Raw genomic sequence first — 13,850 nt, 5'->3', positions numbered from 1 at the left:
TGCACAAGGTCCCCACCATCTGAATCTGGATCTTTACACATTTCATCCATACAGGCCCAAGATCACTTCAAATAACTCCATGTAGGCCAAAGCTCATTGAAAACGGACTGAGGCAAAACAGGAAAACTGTTCTGTGGCCAAATGAATCAAAAGTTTGAAATTCTTTTTGAAACCACAGATGTCATGTCCTGTGTCTGCATCTCTGATGGTATGGGGTTGCATTAGTGCCTATGGTGTGGGCAGCTTACACATCTGGAAAGGAACTATCAATGCTGAAAAATAGAGAGAGCTTTTAGAGCGACATATGCTTCCATCCAGACAGGGAAGGCCTTGACTATTTCAACCTGACACGCCAGAAGGATTTGTTTCACACATCCATCTGGTAAACCTCTCATGGACAGCGTTTAGGAAAAGGCAGAGCCTTTGAAGCCTTGGACAGTGATTGGATGAAAGTTCTGTCTGTCATATCTTTACGGGCCAATCAGAGCAACAAAACATGTGACATAACCGCAACCGAGGAGTAAACTCCATAGAGAACTGCATAACACGAACCATGGCGACTGCAGACATGCCAGTACTCGACTGCTGTCGGTGTTGAAAAGAAAACAACTCACTGCTGTTCTTTATTCTTCTTTTAACCAAGAAATGTCGTCAAGTTCTGATAAAACTGGTGCTTTAGCAGCATCCACGCTAATCTCTTCCACCATAATTGCACCGGCCTCTTGTTGCTGCTTGCTTACATCACGACTCCGCCATGCCCGAAAGTACTGCCCCTTGTCGCTGATTGGTCCTGTCCCTTTCTAACCAGGCTGAAACAGTTCAGCCTTGCGAGATGGATTCACAAGTGAGAAACTCGGAAATGGGCATATCCATCTGCTTTGCCAGGTTAAACTTTCTCATCAAGGCAATGCTAAACCACATACAACATCCATTACAACATCATGGCTTCACAATAGAAGAGTCCAGGTGTTAAACTAGCCTGCCTTCAATCCTGACCTTTCACCCATAGGAAACATTTGGTTCAGGGCTGCAGTAGTCGAGTATTCTATCGATTCTTCTGACGATTAATCGAGCACTCTAATAAAAAATATTTTGCTTTTTCAAGAGAAGTAATACTAGACAAATGAGAAAGAAGCTGGGTCCCTTAAATTAACTATTTCTATATGAAAAATTGGTATTAACAGGTTCTCTAAAGAAAATATATTTTACAAAGTGCAATGAAGTTCTGATGACAGTTTACATTTCTTAAAGTTACAAGGAAAAGAAGCTCAATAATGACATAAGATTAAGCCATATTTGGGGCTTTAGGGATCCTTTACCAGGAATTGTTGGGTGCCAACATTTTATTTCTTTTATTGTAGTTTATTTCTATTCTTCAAGTTGTCATTAAAGTAAAGGGACACTTAATCATAATAAAGTTCCATCATTCACACAGTGGTCTGATGTCTGAAAGGTGAACCTTTAGATTACAGGAATATGGTCTTTTTTTCAAAAGGGTGTTTGCTTTCAATTTTTGCAAATTTTTTTGTGAGTTCATCCACCATAAAAATCTGACCTTTTAAGACCATCCACTGACATGGAGAACACATTTTAAGGGATAAAGCGGCTTCTGTGACCTGTTGAATCCTGACTATATGATGATGAACTTTGACCTACTTCGTCTCTGCCACTGTCTGTGGCAATAATGTGTTTCTATTTAATTGGTGTCAATTCATTATCCATTTAAGTCTTATCAAATCATTCGGGATGCTAAACATTTTGAAAAATACGCTGCAATCAAGACTTCAGTGCGCTGAATTTTAGATAATTTATAATTCAATGTGTAACGCGTGCACGCGGAAAAGAGAGAGAGGGGACACACCAAAGCAGGACTTGAATCATGAAGCCTGACGGTGTTCTGTAAAACTGTCGGGTCAATCAGAGAAGTTTATGAAATTCCCTGAAATCTGCAGACACACAACAAGTGCAGCGAGTCATGCAGGCAGCGCATAAACTCAAGATCTGCGTAGGTTCACAGGTGCAGGCGTCTATCTGCCAGTGGATGCGTAAAAATGCAGGACCAGTGCCTGTAAACATCACTGCATTTCTTTCTCTTCCCTCATAATTTTTATACATCGTATCATGCATGTTACGTTGTTGTAACAGCGAAAAACAAGGGCACTGTGCCACACAAATAGCCATCCGTGCGAAATACAGCACGCCGCGCAACACATGGCACGATGTCCAGCCTACAGCATGGCCATATATGGATACGTGACTGATTTAAGCGAAGCCTCGAGGCAGATAATTTGCCTCGAGGAATTTTTTTAAGCGAATTACCTGGATAATTCGAGGAATCATTTCAGCCCTAATTTGGTTCATCATAAAACGAAAAATCTGGAGAAGCCAGGACTGTTGAGCAGCTAGAATCCTACATCAGACAAGAATGAGACAACATTCCTCTCCCAAAACTCCAGCAACTGATCTGCTCACTGCTCAGACATTTACAGACTGTTAAAAAGAGGGGATGCTATACAGAAGTCAACATGGCCCTGTCCATGTAATGTAATGTACTGAAGGCTGCTGGGTTTAATGACTAAGAGTTTCTTTGTCTAAAGCACTGATCATCAACTAGAGGCCCGGGGGCCACATCAGGACCCCCACAGCTCCCCATCTGGCCCCCAGAAGCTTGATTAAATTCAGAAAATGTTACAGGTTACAGTCAGTGGGCATCGCGGTTTTACTCTCGTACATCAGCATTGATGTAGCGAAGCTTCACTTTCCAAATCACCACCAGCGTGTGCACCACACATCCCCAATGGCAGCCATTGCTGCACCTCTGTGTTTTGAGCGTGAAAACTTTATTGTTCATCATGTCACGTGTCATGTGACCAAACATTTGGTTCCTACACCAACATATGGGTGAAATAGAGGTCAAGGAGAAAGGGGGGAGACTCCAGAACGATTATAAACAGCAAAAAATATTTCAAAAACACGCTCAAATAGTAACTTAAGCTGTCAAATATTACTGAGTTTTGAAATATTCGAATTATATTTGAAACCTGAAATTCATTCCAACAGCCTTAATAAAGTTGCAGTAGGTGTAAGAAAAAACGCAAGCTTATTAACTTATTAAGTTAGTAAGTTTATTATTTAGACACAAGTCTTGGATTTTACTGTACAGGGACTTCGTATAAACAGCACAGCTAAACCCCACCCTTAGCTACAGCAAACTCATGCTGAAGCAGGTCAGGAGGAGAGCGAAAAATAGTTTCTGTCATGAAAAGCTCTCAGTGCAGTTTCTTGCTCTTTATTTAAAATGTGGCCCAGCTCTGATAAAACTGCCGCTACACTACAGCTACATCTGAGCTCAACACTACATGGGCCAGCAGCAGCCATTGCCACCATCTCCCCGTACAACTAACCACCACCAGTAAAGCCTCGTTCACCCCAGTGCTGACTGGTCAGGCTCCTTTTACAACCCGGAACAAGTGTTTCAGACTGAAGCTTTGCAGATGGACTTTCCTGATGACAGAAATGAAATCCGGCCAATCCATCTGCTCTGCAAGGTTATGTGGTCCTATGACAATTAAAGTAGGGAATTAGGTGCAGGACATTACATTTAATTTTCATAACTACACAGAGTAGTTCTTAATACTTGAGCTGTTACATTGGTTTGTGTAGTATTTCAGCTCTCAGGGATCAAAGCACAGCTGTATGAAGAAAAAACCATCTGCACAGCTTAAATAAATAAATTAGGGAGCTTTGTCTAAGTAAAGTAGACTGACAATATTTTGTTACACAAAAGGGGATAAAATTCCTTTGTGCCATCTTCGTGGGTGTTAATACTTTCATGTAAAAACAGGGCATGTCTTCATGAATTCATCTAAAACAAAGGCTCGTAGCCTTAGGTAATATTTAAAAACTCTACAGACAAAAAAACTAAACCTGCAGCATCTGAGCAGCATGTCACAGAAGTTTGATGGATGAAAGAACACATATCTAGAATTTGTAAAGAGCTCACAACCGTTTTTTTAATTGTTTTAATGTTCAGATTAAAAGAAGAAAGTAGAGCAAATGGAAATCATTAATTGATTTCAGAGAGCTGAAAACAGCAGAAACAAACATTTTTGTCTCATAAGGGGGTGTGGGTTCTGACAGCTAGCTCTCTATCTTCCTTACATTTCCCTTTGCTTTGAGGAGATAAGTGGGAATCCGTTAGATTGAGGATGAAAATACGCAGGAACGTTCTCATCCAGCATGTACCAGCATTCGCTTTACAAAACAATGCCTAGAGGGACAAACAGGTCTCTTTAGTTCCTCACAGTTGTCAGAATGCTTTTGCATTTTTGGGGGAGAATACTGGTTCCTATTCTTCCAGTGAAAAGCCTGCCACAGTCCTGTCTTGGTGTTATGACCGTAAACACATTAAACATCTAAGCCATTCTGCACCAAATGAGCCACTCAATTATAACCTTGAAATTGATTCTGGGCACAGCAGGGATTATTGATCCTTTAAATGTTTGTCACAGTTCTCCTGTCAAAAGAGAACAGGAATGGTGTAAACAAACATATTTACCATCAGGCTATCTGCTATACAGGCTGCATATTTAAGATTTAATCCTTTCTAACTGGTTCAGAATCCTTCAAACTTTTTGGCTTAAAGCTGCCAGTTCTCTCCACAATTTTCATTTATTCAACCGCGCCTTTTGCTATATACAAAAGTAAACAATAAAAACTGTATGTCACATAGGTTTGGGAGATTTTTAGACGGCCAATTGACTATAATCTTGTGAAATGAAGTTATCACTCCAAAACAATGAGTTTTGGCTGCCAGACGGCTGTCACTTCCCATCACTGCTCTGGCAAGACGCAAGGCAGGTGCCAGGGAGGCGAGAACCTCGGCCCGGGCTAAAACCATTCCACAAGCACTCTAAGAGGCTTTTTGAAAGTACAGAGCATGTGCCACTCACAAAAGCTCTGATACAACTTCCACTGGATCACACTGCTTTCTGTGATGGTGGAGAATGAAAGGACTCTGATTTTTCATGCTAATATCTATAAACAATGGAGACAATGGGGCCACAGAGATAATGTCAGTTCAATGAACAATACATTTGATTTCTTACATTTCTAAGCACAGACTCATTATTCATGCTGCCTACTTGTCAAATCAGGAGAACTGCTTTTGGCAGGAAAATCAGAAGAATAAAGACAGAAAAACTGATCTATTTAGATCAGGGGTGTCAAACTCAGTCACACCAGGGGCAGGATTCTGGATTCGGGACTAACCTGAGGGTCTAACAGGGTCACCTTTTTAACCATAAACTGTCAACCTCATTTCACCACTAATAAAATATGGGGGGGAAAAAAAAAAAAAAAAAAAGTAGCACTGATGATAAACAATTTTGGCATTTAAAAAGTTAAAAAGAGAAGTTTAAAGGCTCACAATCTGAGAAAATAGATTTATTAGTTCAAAAAGGTCAAAACATTAATTTGATAATTTTTAAGGGTAAATATTTTAGAAAGAAAGTCAAAATCATGAGTTTAAAGGGGTCAAAATATGAAATAAAATTTGTAATCATGAAATAAAAAGTCAAAAAATATGATTCAAAATTTTAAATTGTGAGTCTAAAGGTCAAAATATGGGAGTATGACGTCAAAGTTTGGAGTTAAAATTATCAGGCAAAATACAAAATAATTGGTCAAAATATCACTTAGAAATGAGACTTATGAATATTAAAGCTCTATTTATTAAATGAGAAGTCAAAATTATTAGTTGAAATGCTCAAAGTATGAAATTAAAAGTCAAAATCCTAAGTTTGAGTCCCAATTGTAAGATGCTAAATTCAAAACATGAAATAAAAACACAAATTAATTTCTTTTCCCACATTCCTGACTTCTTATCTAATTATTTACTTACTTTTCAGATTTTGAGACTTAACCAGGATATCTTAAATCATCAAGGATAAGTTCACATATTTATACTTGAGGAAATCTGCAGACCTCAGACTGATGGGCCAGTTAAAACAGAAATATGAGATCATGTTGCAGGCCGGATTTTACTGTTCCATGGGCCGGATTCGGCCCCCGGGCCTTGAATTTGACACCTGTGATTTGGAGTATAAATCTGAATAATTTACGAAAGCAAGTCTCTTAGCAGGTAAATAATCTGCACTACCAGCTAAATCATCATTTCTTTCTAACAGAAAAAATTTGCCACTATCTAAAAAAATCTTTTCTTAAACTCAGCTGTTTACGTAGACTTGCTTTTTTATATCTTATTATGTCTTCTTATATTTCACTATCTCTTTCAGGGACAAGCAACTCTGGTCACTGAGAGGGTCCCATGTGTTTTATTCTCACTGTCTGGGCCACACTTCATTTAATAATTAAAATCATTTATAATTTACTATAAGGAACAAATGTAGAGAGCATCTGGAAATTATTCAAGGTGCTTCTCTTTTCCACATGTTGTTATGTTACAGCCTTATTCCAAAATGGATGGAATTCATGTTTTACCTCTATTTTCTGCACACAATACTCCATTATGACAACGTGGAAAAGGTTTGTTAGTTTTTTATGCAAATTCATTAAAAATAACAAACAAAAATATAACATGTACACAAGTCTTCACAGCTTTTGTTCAGTATTTTGTTGAAGCACCTTTGGCAGTAATTACAGCCTCCAGTCTTTCTGAGTATGATGCTACAAGCTTGGAACACCTGTTTATGGGCAGTTCCTCCCATTCTTCTTAGCAGAACCTCTCAGCTCCATCTGGCTGGATGTGAAGCATCGCTGCACAGCCATTTTCAGATCTCTCCAGAGATGCTCAGTCAGGTTCAAGTCAGGGCTCTGGCTGGTCCACTCAGGGACGTTCACAGATGTCCCACAGCCACTCCTGTGTTATCTTGGCTGTGTGCTTAGGGTCATTGTCCGGTTGGAGCACTCTGGAGCAGGTTATCATCAACGATGCCTGTACATCGCTGCATTCATCTTTCCATCTTTTTCAGCACCCCCACTGCATGATGCTGCCACCAACATGCTTTAGGTGATCAGTGGTGTTTCCCTCCTGACTTGGCGCTTGGCATTCAGGCCAAAGAGTTCAATCTTTTTGTGTTTCAGAATTTTGTGTTTCATGGTCTGAGAGTCCTTCAGGTCTGGCAAACTCCAGTCAGGCTGTGATGTGTTCACTGAGGAGAGCTTCCACCTGGCCACTCTACCACACAGATTGATGCAGAAATGGATGTCCTTCTGGAAGGTTCTCCTCTCTCCACAGAGCAACACTGGAGCTCTGTCAGAGTGACCATCTGGTTCTTGGTCACCTCCCTGCCTAAGCGCCTTCTACCCCGATCCCTCAGATTGTTCAGGCGGTCAGATCTAGGAGGAGTCCTGGTGGTTCCAAACTTCTTCTATTTACAGATGAAGGAGGCCGCTGTGTTCACTGGGATCTTCAATGCTGCAGACATTTTTCTGTTCCCTTCCCCAGATCTGTGCCTCGATACAACCCTGTCTCTGAGGTCTACAGACAGTTCCTTTGACTTCATGGTTGCTTTGTGCTCTGACATGCTCTGTCAGCTATGGGACATTATATAGATGGATGTGTACTTACCCATCCTGTTCAATCAAGTTAATTTACCACAGGTGGACTCCAGTAAAGGTGTAGAAACATCTGAAGGATGATCAGTGGAAACAGGACTGGAGCTAAATTCTGAGTGTCAAGGCAAAGGCTGTGAAGACTTATGTACATGTTTTTTGTTTGTTTGCTTTTTATTTTTAATTAATTTGCAATAATTTCAAATAAACTTTTTTCACACCTTGTCATTATGGGGTATTGTGTGAAGAATTCTGAGGTAAAAAATTAACAACAAGGCGGTAACAACAAAATGTGGATAAAGTGAAACACTGTGGACACTTTCTGGATGCACTGTATAGCTTTCATTACAGTTTATTATAATGTTGATATTTTAGAAAATCAAATGATAACATTGAACTCAATCATCTTAAACAATGCAGCTTTAAAACAATTTAAACTGCTTTTGAATTAACTGAACAGAGAACTTACTGATTATTTTAGTCTTTTTACTTGCATATGTACCTTTTCTAGACATTGCACATGAAAGATTTTCCAACAATAATTACAGTGAAGTACGTCTTTAATTCTGTGTTAAGAACTAACCTAAAAATCAAAGATAATTATGGAAAAGTTTCTATTTTCATGTTTTATGGCAGTTTTAAAGCAGATGTATAGCTGTCCATCAAGCTAAACTGAACTTAGAAGGAATTCTGAGAAACTTGAGGTTAAATCACCTAAATTGCTGACCATTATGCCATGGCGTAAGACTGGTGTATTTTAAGACAGTGTGTTTTTTTAACTGATGGGTCATGACCCAGCAGTGTATTATGGGGCTTTTTTCAGTGGGTTGTTAATGTGCAACTTAAAGCTTGAATACTGACCCGATTCCATGTTTGTCATCAGTCAGATATATGAATAAAGCATCAGGAGGAAATGCTTGTTCAAGAGAGGACCAATCTGAGTCATTTCAGGAGGACAAGGCAGAGGCTGTGGGTGTGGCTTAGTTGAAGTGACTGCAAGCTTGTAAACAAAGGCAGCTGATGAAGAGCTTTTGTGATTAATCAGAACTGGACAACAATTCTTTACGACAAAAATTACCAACTGGCTCCACTGATAGACGGCAGGGATTACAGCTGCATGCTGAGCTTGAGTCACGGAGCTTATTGCTTGGGTAGGAGCACACGTACTACATCATACACTACATTGCCAAAAGTATTTGCCCACCTGCCTTGACTTACATATGAACTTAAGTGACATCCCATCCTTAATCCATAGGGTTTAATGTGACGTCAGCTTCAACTCTTCTGGGAAGGCTTTCCACAAGGTTTAGGAGTGTGTTTATGGGAATTTTTGACCATTCTTCCGGAAGCGCATTTGTGAGGTCACACACTGATGCTGGACGAGAAGGCCTGGCTCTCAGTCTCCGCTCTAATTCATCCCAAAGGTGTTCTATCGGGTTGAGGTCAGGACTCTGTGCAGGCCAGTCAAGTTGATCCACACCAAACTCTCTCATCCATGTCTTTATGGACCTTGCTTTGTGCACTGGTGCACAGTCATGTTGGAACAGGAAGGGGCCATCCCCAAACTGTTCCCACAAAGTTGGGAGCATGGAATTGTCCAGAATCTCTTGGTATGCTGAAGCATTCAGAGTTCCTTTGACTGGAACTAAGGGGCCAAGCCCAGCTCCTGAAAAACAAGCCCACACCATAATCCCCCCTCCACCAAACTTTACACTTGACACAATGCAGTCAGACAAGAACAGTTCTCCTGGCAACTGCCAATCCCAGTCTTGTCCATCAGATTGCCAGATGGAGAAGCGCGATTGGTCACTCCAACGAACGCGTCTCCACTGCTCTAGAGTCCAGTGGCGGCGTGCTTTACACCACTGCATCCGACGCTTTGCATTGCACTTGGTGATGTATGGCTTGGATGCAGCTGCTTGGCCATGGAAACCCATTCCATGAAGCTCTCTACCACTGTTCTTGAGCTAATCTGAAGGCCACATGAAGTTTGGAGGTCTGTAGCCATTGATTCTGCAGAAAGTTGGCAACCTCTGCAAACTATGCGCCTCAGCATCCGCTGACCCCGCTCCGTTTTACGTGGCCTACCACTTGGTGGCTGAGTTGCTGTCGTTCCCAATCGCTTCCACTTTGTTATAATACCACTGACAGTTGACTGTGGAATATTTAGGAGCGAGGAAATTTTACAACTGGACTTGTTGCACAGGTGGCATCCTATCACAGTACCACGCTGGAATTCACTGAGCTCCTGAGAGCGAGCCATTCTTTCACAAATGTTTGTAGAAACAGTCTGCATGCCTAGGCGCTTGATTTTATACACCTGTGGACATGGAAGTGACTGGGACACCTGATTTCAGTTATTTGGATGGGTGAGTGAATACTTTTGGCAATATAAAGGTATATATAATATAAAAAATTTCAAGGTTATTGCAGAGACCATGTATGGGCTGTTGCACAAATAATCTATCTTGTAAAGTTAGAGGCTCATTCTTGGCCTGGTCCCCCTTGTGAAAGAGATCCTGATCTCAGTGAGTCTTTATCTAGTTAAATAAAGGTTCAATCAGACCAGCCAGTGTTTTCCAGTCTTTTGTCCCTGCAGGGCTGTAATGATGCTTGTTCCATCCTGTCTCTTTGTTCAGTCATATGTTTTGTTCCATCTAAGGTCCAAACCGCAGCATTGTTTTATCAAATTCTTTCGAATGGTTGAACATTTTTGGGTCAGAATTTCACAAGAAGGAGGTGGTGGGTCAAGAGGCCAAAACAGTTTAGTACCACTATACATTTAAAAGCATATGCTGTCTTGGCTATCCACAGTGGGGGGACTATTTGCACTCCTGTACCCTGCCTATTTTGCAACTCTATGACAATCCAGGTATGAGTAAAAAATGGTAGCCCACAGTGTTCTAAATGTTTGTGTTGCTATTATTAAAAGATGAAAACGCTTATGGGAGGCTGTAAGCACAATAAATCATGAAACAAAGAAGTTTAACTTTTATGCTCAAAGTACAGCAATTCCCCCGCTGGAAAAGTAACACAGCATCTGTATGTCTTTTTAACCACAATTATATGTGTATGTCGGCTACATTTTATGCTAAATTAGTTTCAAACCACTTGATCCTTGATGCCTGCCAAGCCGGTTAGTTACAAAACTTCAGGCACTGCATTTAGGGACATGTTCACTTCAAAGGTATGAAACTCTTACCTGGAGAATGATTTAACAGTTGGCTTGAAAGCATTGTACCATTCATTAAAAAGCAGAGCCAAAAGTCCTTTAGACATTGCAGCACTTCAAAACTAAGGGGAGGGCTTTCCATTAACTCAATGGAAAAGTGCTGCAGGACTGAATGGCGGGTATCTGCGTATGTTTTTTGTTCCCCTATGTCTTTGCAGCAGAAATTGCCACGGATCCATTAGGCTGATTTGTCACAGCAGGGGAACCCCAAAGATCTCTTATCAGCACAACGTACCTCTCGAGTGGCGAGTCTGTCGCTCATCTCCTCCGCCTTTGCAGTGTCCCCTTCAGCTATGGCTCTCTCCGTGCTCTTTTCTAGGCCGGACTGCAGAGGAGGGGGAAAAAATTCAGATTTTTTTTTTTGAAATAGGGGAAGAGAGAGAGAAAAAAAATCAAAGACTAACTTCAAAAGTCCCCAGGGCCTTATTTTTAATATGATTGCCATTACTACAAATATGTAGATTTCCCTTCACAAATGAAAACCTTTTGATTGGATATTAGTGGGGAAATCTTAGAAATGCTACAGGAGATTACCAAACATAAATGTGACTCTTTAATTACACATTTCCATTTCAGGCCTAAGCAAAGGGGGATGCAGAGAAGCCCCTGGTAACTGATGGCAAGACAGTTTGCTGTGATGAGCCTGTTTAAGGAAGCAGAGCGCCCCGAATTCTTATAATGGTTAAAAATACAGTTAAAATAGGCTGATATTATTAAAGTGCATCCTCTGATGTTTTATTTGAAGACCCTGAGAGGATTTGTCAGACATTTTTATGATTGGTGTCTCATTTTTTTTTAGTTGCTCTTGTTCTTTAAAAAAAATCTGAGACTAATACAGTTTTTAATCATTTGTGTGGTAAATAGCCTTCTTCGAAATCTAAATCCCTTGTGTTCAAAAATAAATAAAATGAGTTAAAATTGCTGAAATGGGTAATAATGGCAAAGAAATAGTTGAAAAGGTGGTGAAATTGGATTTTAAAGGTAGCAGAAACAACTTAGAAGTGGCAAAAATTAGATAAAAATGGCAAATAAAATGGCAACAATGGGTTAAAATGGCAAAATTGGCATAAATAATTTTAAAAGGCAGTTAAAAAGTGGCTGAAATGGCTTTGAACTGGCAAAAATGGTTGTAAAACTTGGTGAAATGGGATGAAAAGTTTAAATAAACCAGTCAATTAGGATTAACTGAAAAAGAAAATACAGGGATATTGGCAGAATTTGGTCAAACTAGCAAAAATGTGCAAACAAAATAGTGAAATCTGGTTAAAATGGGAAAAACTGGGTGTAAAAAGTGATGGAAAATGGATTAATAGTTGTAATAATGGGCCAGCACTGGCAGCATTAGGCTTAAGTGGTAAGAATTGGTTAGAAGTGGCAAGAACAGGCAGAAAAAAGTGGTGGAAAGGGTTGAAAACTGACAAAAAATAATCATTAAATGGCAAAAATGTTTTAAAATTGGTGGGAAAAAGTGATGAAAGGGGCTAAAGTTGCCAAAATTGGTGTAAATTGGCAACAAGTGTAATTTAAAAAATATTCGTAGTTTTTGTAGAGCATCTGGAGACCCCATCTCAGTGTCTCGTGAACCCCAAGGAGGTCCCAACCCCAAGGTTGAAAACCACTGCTCTAAGTGAAAGACCACCATCTTAGAGCTGTGGAAGAAATACAATTAGAAAATGGGTCTATCACTTGATTCTGCTATGAAAGCCCTTTCCCCACAAATTAATGCATTCAAGACTTGACAGAAATAATTCATATGATAGATGAATAAAAATAATAATTCATGGGATGAGGAAATCCTCATTTATGTAACCAGTTATGCTTCTTTCAATTAACTAATCATTTTTTGCAGGCTTTTAAAGTTTGGCTATTCAAAGTGGCATAAAACTCAATTCTATGCTCTGAGATAAATTATTCAAACAATAACTATTTTAAAGAATTTAAACATGAAATAAGGACGTTACAACCCAGCTTTGACTATCAGCAAGCTTGCAAATGTTTTGCTTCATTGGCAGTTTGTAGCCTTTGCTGAATAATGATCATCATCTTTAAATGCAACAAATCAGAATAAGGAAAGTTGAGTTAGAATTTTGCAAAGATGAATTATACAGCAGTGGTGGTTCATGCCTTATTATAATCCAACAGTTATTGTAATTGTTCTAGCCACCATAAAAGAGGACATATCAGTTATTCTTACAATCTCTGAAGCTGTAATGCAGACTTTAGACTTTCACCAGGTGTCTACTGCAGATTAACCAACATCTGACTTTAATCTCAAACTCACAAGAAAGGAGATTCCTCCAAATCGAATCACTTTATGTAGCCAAACATAATCCTAAATATTCATCTTAGTGTCAGACTCCATTACCAGGAGGATCTTCTAAACCAAATGTCATATCGCATAAAACAATGAAGGATACAATGAAAGCACAAAGGATGAGAAGGTGTTACCAACAGCTATGACTGACACAGTATTAAACCTTAGCAGATAAGTTAGTAGGCAGGAGTCTTTGATACCTTTGGAGGGGGTCTGAAACATGGGGGTGGATGAAATCGATCATTTACACCAAAATACTGCTTAAGCTCATCCCAGTGCTTCTCCCGCTCCTCCTGAAGATCTCTCCTGACAGAGAAAATGTTGGTTAATGTTTATAAAAAGTAGATCATTTATGTGAGGAGGCACTTACACAGACCGTGTTTAGCTTACTCTTTTACAGACAGCCTTTTGATTTAAGCCTCATACTGTGCTGCATGGTATTTCAATGATGGATACTTCCCAAGCTTCTTAATTTGTCAGACCACACTATCAGCTCCCTATGTGGAAAACTAAAAAAAAGAAACTCTGGGAGTAAAATAACACCCCTGGTTGGATTCAAGTATTTTTGTACCTTGTCTCCGAGGGTTCTTCTGTTTTGGTTCCTGATGAAAATATAGGAAAAAGAGTTAAAAGTTGTTCGTACACTGTTATACTGTAGATCTACTTTCACAATCTTTTTGATTTTTCATGATAAAAAATGTCCAATATCGGTTGCTCTATTTTGCCGAT

General features: G+C 39.6%; 1 protein-coding gene across 1 annotated transcript in view; it reads right to left on the bottom strand.

The window, feature by feature from the left end:
• Positions 1-13,850, bottom strand: part of fam204a (family with sequence similarity 204 member A) — a 35,347-nt gene that overhangs the window by 18,769 nt on the left and 2,728 nt on the right. Inside the window, exons 3-5 of the mRNA XM_041790379.1 lie at positions 13,693-13,723; positions 13,322-13,427; positions 11,043-11,132 (exon numbers count right to left, since the gene is read on the bottom strand). Of these exons, the coding sequence (XP_041646313.1) occupies positions 11,043-11,132; positions 13,322-13,427; positions 13,693-13,723 (227 nt within the window). The remainder of the gene's footprint in view (positions 1-11,042; positions 11,133-13,321; positions 13,428-13,692; positions 13,724-13,850) is intronic.

Source organism: Cheilinus undulatus, linkage group 6 (assembly GCF_018320785.1).
Source record: "Cheilinus undulatus linkage group 6, ASM1832078v1, whole genome shotgun sequence".
NCBI classification, from domain to species: domain Eukaryota; kingdom Metazoa; phylum Chordata; class Actinopteri; order Labriformes; family Labridae; genus Cheilinus; species Cheilinus undulatus.
The sequence above is the reverse complement of the archived record's forward strand: the minus strand, read 5'-3'. Positions and strand labels throughout refer to the sequence as shown.